Source organism: Eptatretus burgeri, chromosome 5 (genome assembly GCF_056783735.1).
Source record: "Eptatretus burgeri isolate ZD-2024b chromosome 5, Ebu_testis_v1, whole genome shotgun sequence".
Lineage (NCBI taxonomy): Eukaryota > Metazoa > Chordata > Myxini > Myxiniformes > Myxinidae > Eptatretus > Eptatretus burgeri.
In genome coordinates, this window is record NC_140965.1 from 14,796,839 (window position 1) to 14,803,356 (window position 6,518).

Sequence of the window (6,518 nt, forward strand, 5' to 3'; positions counted from 1 at the left end):
AGCTAGATCTGGACCGTGAAGCATCATCTGGACCATCACGGAGCTAGATGTGGACCATCAATGAGCTAGATGTGGACCATCAATGAGCTAGATCTGGACCATCAATGAGCTAGATCTGGACCATCAAGGAGCTAGATCTGGACCATCAAGGAGCTAGATCTGGACCATCAACAAGCTAGATCTTGACCATTAAGCTAGATCTGGACCATCAAGCATCATCATTTTGACAATCAAGAAGCATCATCTGGACCCTAAAGCAATTTCATGTGGATCGTCAAGCATTTAAACAGGTCCATCAAGCAGCATCATCTGAAGTTAATATGCTAGATCTGGACCATAAAGAAGCTATATCTGGACCATCAAAAGCAGATAGATCTGGAATCAAGCAGTTGGAGCTGGACCATCAGAGGTAGATAGCTCAGCCAGATAGCATGACATCAGTAAGCACAATATGGCGTTTACATCAGCAAGCACACAGCACACAATCTTAGGAAAACTGCACCAAGGCATCATCCCCACAGGGCATGGTACATTCTGTTTTCACCCTACTAGAGATCACTCAGAGTCAGTGCAGACCAGAGGCCCCCACAGGGCTGAACATTTTCTCCGATACCTTCAACAACCAAAATGATGGTAAAGGTAATCCATGTCACCTCCTTATTTCAGGTACAATTTACAATTCAGAAAATACATCGGTTATCTCGCTAAAAGCACACCAAATGAGCTCAGTTCTTAACATGCTTGACCTACAGCTGTATGGTCATGGATTTGTTCCCTTGTGGAGTGTAATCAGGCAAGAGAAAAACTGCCGCACTGGAGAGGGGCCAGCACAGGACCACGCTATCCTTTGGATGGGTACGTAAAGTTCCTGTCCCGTTTGTATTTAGGTTGTGGACTTCAAAGATTCCATGATATTTAGTGAAAAAGAATAGGCATACGTTGGCTTGATTGGCCGAGAATTGTAATGGGATATGCAAGACCTTGTTCAAGCGACATGGATGTTAAATTAAGTTAATTTAAGAATTTGGTTAGTACTGCACATAAAAGATAAATAAATTGATAAATCAAACTAGAACGGCATTCGGTAGAGCGCATATCTCAGCCAGGTTGAACAGTTTACGTTTTGCATCCCACTGATAGGCCGGATCTGTATCGTACCTTAACCAAAATCTCATCGGCTTGTCCTCGTCACCTATCCAACTCATCCACCAAGTTTTGGCCGAATCCGTCCATAACTTTTTGAGATATCATCCTGACAGACAGACAGATGGACAAACAGGGGTGAAAATATAATCTTCGTCCACCTTCGGTGGTGGAGGAAATTAATGGTGAGTGTACATGGCACATGCACGATGGGCCAGCCAAAGGACCTCCACCTGTGTCGAAGTTTACTTGTACAGTATAATCGTTGTACTTGCTGATGATGGAAGACCAAGGCGCCACCAACATGACCACCAAAATAAAGGATGGATCAGGCCTTTTAGGAATAAATGGCAAAGATGTCCATGGGTGTCATGGACGATACAAGGATCCATGTTCACAGTCGTGTTTCCTTTGCTATGAGAAGGGAAAGGTGTTGAAAAGGATCGTGCTTGGTAAACTATACTCGGATAGAACCTACTTTTCACAATGAATGCCATGAATTGGTCATGGAGTTCAGGAAAATAATTCAGTACGAAATCTTGCTGTTTTATGGTCCAGATCTATCTGCTGGTCTTGTGATAGAATGAAGATGAGAGACCTTTTGGGTTGAATGTTTTGGTCCACATGATAATTATTTTGCTCTCCTAATAAGCCAACAAAGATGCAGCATTACCCCCATTCCACCCACTGGTATAGCCCTGATCAACACAAAGTACGATAGGGTTATCTGGAGGTGGAAAGTTCAATCAAATAAACCAATGGCGGCCGTCAGAGTGACGACTTTTGGGTGCATCAAAGGATTGAAAAAAGAAGGTACTGAGGCAGGTGGAGATTGATCCATACACCAAGTGGCCAAACTTGCCTGATCAAAACCAAAATCACCACCAGCTCAAAAATGTCTTTCAAACCAGGATTTTGGAGGAAACCTCATGGGATTATGTTTGGGGGTTAAAAGGGGTAGCCTGGAGGTATGCACACTCACCTCTTACCTGCCTCGTCTGGGTTCAAATCCACACCCAGCTGTAAACTGTCATCCCAGTGTTTCACAGTCAGGGTGATTCATCAATGTGTGGTGCCATCCCTCGGATGGACCTTAAACTGGGCATTAGTTGGTGAATGTTAACGATTCCACGGTGTCCTTCGTTAAGAGTTAGCGAGCTATCGCCCGCACCCCAAACAATTTTCAAACTCCTGCCCTGATTTCCTGAGCCGGAGTGGCGACCCGACCAGGATTGTAGCCTAGCAACTGCTTTGGCAGCAGAAACGCTCTGCATAAAATGGTACATGATGATGATGATTACATTTGGCAAAAGGAACAGACTATAAAAGGCGTTTGTGAAACACATCGAGTCTTGCTGGCGAAGTGAATGTACCAGGGTCCAAAAACTCTCAAACCCAGCTCAGCAGGTGGAGGGTTGACATCTTGCAGAATCTGAGATGACTATCCTCAATGTGCAATTTTGACTTTTTCTCACCGCTCTCCCTCTTGTTTCCAAAAAGGTTCCATGCTGGGGCGGAACGACGCAGTTCTGACAAATGTGTACAACTCCCTCCCACACATTCCTAACTTCTCCATGGCAAACAACCTGCCCGTACAGGTATTATCCACATGTGCAGGTGCTTTTCCAGTCCTTTCAGTAGACCATGCCATGGAAGCTGATGTAAATGGAGAGTAAGACATGAGAAAACTTTGTTGAAAGTGCACTTTTCCAATTTGACTCGATAAAGTGATTAAACGCAGTTACTGCAACACCTATGGATATTAATGAAACTTTTATTCCACCTATCATCAAGGTCATCGGGAAAAGTCCTTAGTGAGACCAATCTCACCAAACGCTCTTTCGTTTTGCCTAATCTGCTAATCCTATTCCCTTCCGTGCATTGAACATGCTGGATAATGGTGTCCATCTTCACTCTTCCTTCTTACAAAGCAGCTCTTGCTTAAAGTATCACAGCAGCAATGATTTCAGGACAAACACCGGAACTAGATATGGTTGAGGTGGCCAATCGGGATGGTGATAACCTGAGTTATGTAATGAAAATTTTGGTAATCACATACAGTTCATCGTCGTGTCTGACTGTCCAAATGTATAAGTATTCAGTTTTTGCAGAAAATCCTGTTGGAGCTGTTATTTGCATTCAAACCAATATGAACCAGGTTGAAATCTCACATTTGCTCATGGTCTACTAACATCCTTGTAACTTTGTTTGACATGTGATACACATACACGCTACTCCATGAGCCTTAGATCACAAAAAAAATATTCTTATAAAAGAGTGAAGATATATTTAAACATGTAAATGGCCATGCCAGGAACATGTGCCCATAAGGTAGCACTCGTATTTTTTGTTTTGTTTTTAAGGTCGGGTTTATACAATGAAACTTCATTTTCATCGACACACACTTCCCAAACTGCCTTTGTCCCAGCAGGCCATGCCAAGCCAATCTGCATCGTATTCCTGCATGCTGCCCTCAAATCCAGTGCTGAATCCCCGCAACTATGAGACTTACACGCCACCACACGTGCAGCCCCCGCATATGACCTCCGCAGCTTCCACGGGTAATGGCTGCCTGACCACACTGAAGTGCAATCATGCAGCTTGCTGTTGTTATTTGTTTCTCTCTTAGAGTTATTGAACTCTCAGGGGCGGGAAAGGCAGCTCGTTAGATCTTGACATTCCATCATTGGCCGGAAGAAGGTAGAGAAATTAGACGAGCTGCCGAAGCAGTGTTCCAAATGCACCATTGGCTCGAGAACCGGATCACAAATGACGGTTAAAACGGCAGACCTTTCCTCATGCATCGATTGCAGCATTTTTTTGTGAGGAAACAGTCGGCAGCAATTGGTGCAAAGGTACTTGCACACCTGTGGCGCATAAAAAGATTAAACCAAAAATAGGAACAAAAGTTTAAAACTACACCGAAACTACTGGACTATCCTAACAAGCTGTACCGCTCCAGCTGTAACCACCTTGCACCAAAACCAGTCGTGCACTTGTCCCCCAAACCCAAACAATTGGAATACCACTGCAACGGCAACACCAGCAAAAACTGCCGGTGAAACAAGTGTTCGTATTTCACGTGCCTATTGAGCCCGATATCAAGTCTCCTCCCAACCATCACTCTTTCTCAGGACTCATCTCCCCCGGCATCTCCGTCCCAGTTCAAGTCCCAGGCACCGAGCAAGACCTGCCACAGTTTTGGCCGAGGTTGCAGTAACGCAATGAGCGGAGTCTCACCCTGCATCTTCCAACGAGAGTGAAAACGCCGTTTGATTCGGGGATGTGGGGAACATGTCAGAAACCTGCATCATTTAAACTTGGCATCTTTCAAACTGATGTAAAGTTCTCTCGTTCTGTGGACAAGCAACCTTGAGGAACTTGCTCTAATCCTCGGTTACTGGGCTGTTTCAATCATGGCATCACTGATTTTGCTTCAACTCTGGAGAGTGACCGAATCAACTCAAAGAAAAAAAAGACTTCTTCAGAACCTCTCCTTTACCTGCCTAACCAATCTTTCATGGTACCAACCTTCAAAAACTGCACCTTATTTTACCAGGCTCTGTACGTACGAGTTCTGGAACATTTTCCCCTCATGTTACACTTTCATGTCTGCTGCAGTTAAAATCCAAGACCACATTCTCATTCAGAACACCCTAAAAGATCAGCAAGTCCAAAAGAAGAAAAAAAAAAGACTTCCACTTTGCACAGTCCATAAATTGCATGGATTGATTGCTGGTTCGCTGCACTAGTGGATATGTATGTGACTTGGAAGTTGGAATGACAAAGAGTTACGGGTACAATTGATGAATAGGGACCCGGTCCGAAGTAAATAGTAAAGAATGACCTACTCGAGGGTGAATGGTTGAAAAAAAAAAAGACCCAATTCAGGGTAAATGATGAAGAATGACCCAGTTACAGGGTAAAAGGTGAACAATGACCTGGTGAAAGGTGATGAATGACCCAGCCCAGCATGAGGTGAAGAACGACCCGGTCCAGTATCAGAGGTGAATGACCGGTCCAAGGTAAAAGGTAAAGAATGGCCCGGTCCAGGGTAAATGGCAAATGACCCGGTTACAGGGTAAAAGGTGAACAATGACCCGGTCCATGGCAAAAGGTGAACAATGACCCGGTCCATGGCAAAAGGTGAACAATGACCCGGTCCATGGCAAAAGGTGAACAATGACCCGGTCCATGGCAAAAGGTGAACAATGACCCGGTCCATGGCAAAAGGTGAACAATGACCCGGTCCATGGCAAAAGGTGAACAATGACCCGGTCCATGGCAAAAGGTGAACAATGACCCAGTCCACGGCAAAAGGTGAAGAATGACCCGGTCCACAGCAAAAGGTGAACAATGACCCGGTTCACGGCAAAAGGTGAAGAATGACCCGGTCCATGGCAAAAGGTGAACAATGACCCGGTTACAGGGTAAAAGGTGAACAATGACCCAGTCCAGGGTAAAAAATAAAATAAAATGAAGAATGAACTGGGAATCAATTTTGTCCCTTCAGAAAAATAAGTTTTCCAAGGAAGTACATTCCTACGTTGAATCACAAAGGAAAATAAGAATAAAAGCAATCCGAGATATTTAAACTGTACAGAGTGTTTTAACGACTTGTTCTGGTATTCTTGGTATGTACACGAGAAAAGCAGGGGCTTGTTTGGGTGAGAAATGCAATGTTACAAGTGTTCCTTTTGGTGTTCAAACCCCGCATCATTACCCAACACAGCCGTGAATTTCCCTTTTGTCTATCAGTGTCTTGTTTGCCGTTCCGAATTATTAACCCTGAACATTGTACTCAATAGATTTGCCCCCCTGTGGCTGTGACTGACAAGCGTCGATGTAGCTCCGGTTTGTAAATACCTTCAGAAGCATTGGTTTCTAATAAATCACGACCTGGTCTGAATACAACCTGCTTCTCAGTATCACTTTGATGCTCAACATGTACGTACGCAGTTCAATCCACTGTTTGGCAAAGTAGGCAGCAAAAAGTACAATGGAAGGTAAAAGTGGATGAAATGGAAAATGTGCAATCAGAGTTATTTTCTTATGACAGTGGGCAGCCCTTAGAGAGCTTTAGTGTCTCCTCAAAATCAAGAAACCAGTCGAGTCGACACATCGAGCTTTGTTGTTACCCCGTGGGCACACAGTGAAAAGTGGGGTTAAGCACTTGATTCACTTTGTCTCTCTGTTTGAAAACGTCAGTGTATGACCGAGGAACAATGGAATTTCAATTGAATGTTATATTTTGAACAAGAATCAGAAGACGAACCTGAAGTTTTACCATACTTTGCCTCTGAATTCGTGCCGATCACGCAAGCGCAGAGAGGAGTGAGTTTTTTTTTTTTTCAATCTGTTTGCCTGTCTGGCAG

General features: G+C 44.1%; 2 protein-coding genes across 7 annotated transcripts in view; one reads left to right on the forward strand and one right to left on the reverse strand.

Annotated features, from left to right (window-relative positions):
• The window catches only part of LOC147025889 (paired box protein Pax-6-like), an 88,050-nt gene extending 81,775 nt beyond the window's left edge, over positions 1–6,275 (forward strand). For 3 of the 5 annotated variants that reach the window (XM_085883629.1, XM_085883632.1, XM_085883630.1), the window contains 3 exons: positions 2,644–2,741; positions 3,572–3,704; positions 4,278–6,275. In XM_085883629.1, the coding sequence (XP_085739755.1) occupies positions 2,644–2,741; positions 3,572–3,704; positions 4,278–4,363 (317 nt within the window). In that variant the 3' untranslated portion in view covers positions 4,364–6,275. Of the gene's footprint in view, positions 1–2,643; positions 2,742–3,571 lie in introns of all 5 variants that reach the window. The other 2 variants (XM_085883631.1, XM_085883633.1) reach the window with 2 other exon arrangements.
• A 189-nt stretch (positions 6,276–6,464) lies between these two features.
• The window catches only part of ELP4 (elongator acetyltransferase complex subunit 4), a 50,872-nt gene continuing 50,818 nt past the window's right edge, over positions 6,465–6,518 (reverse strand). For both annotated transcript variants that reach the window (XM_085883637.1, XM_085883634.1), the window contains one exon: positions 6,465–6,518. This exon is cut by the window's right edge and continues 888 nt beyond it. The gene's annotated coding sequence lies outside the window, so the exon portion shown is untranslated.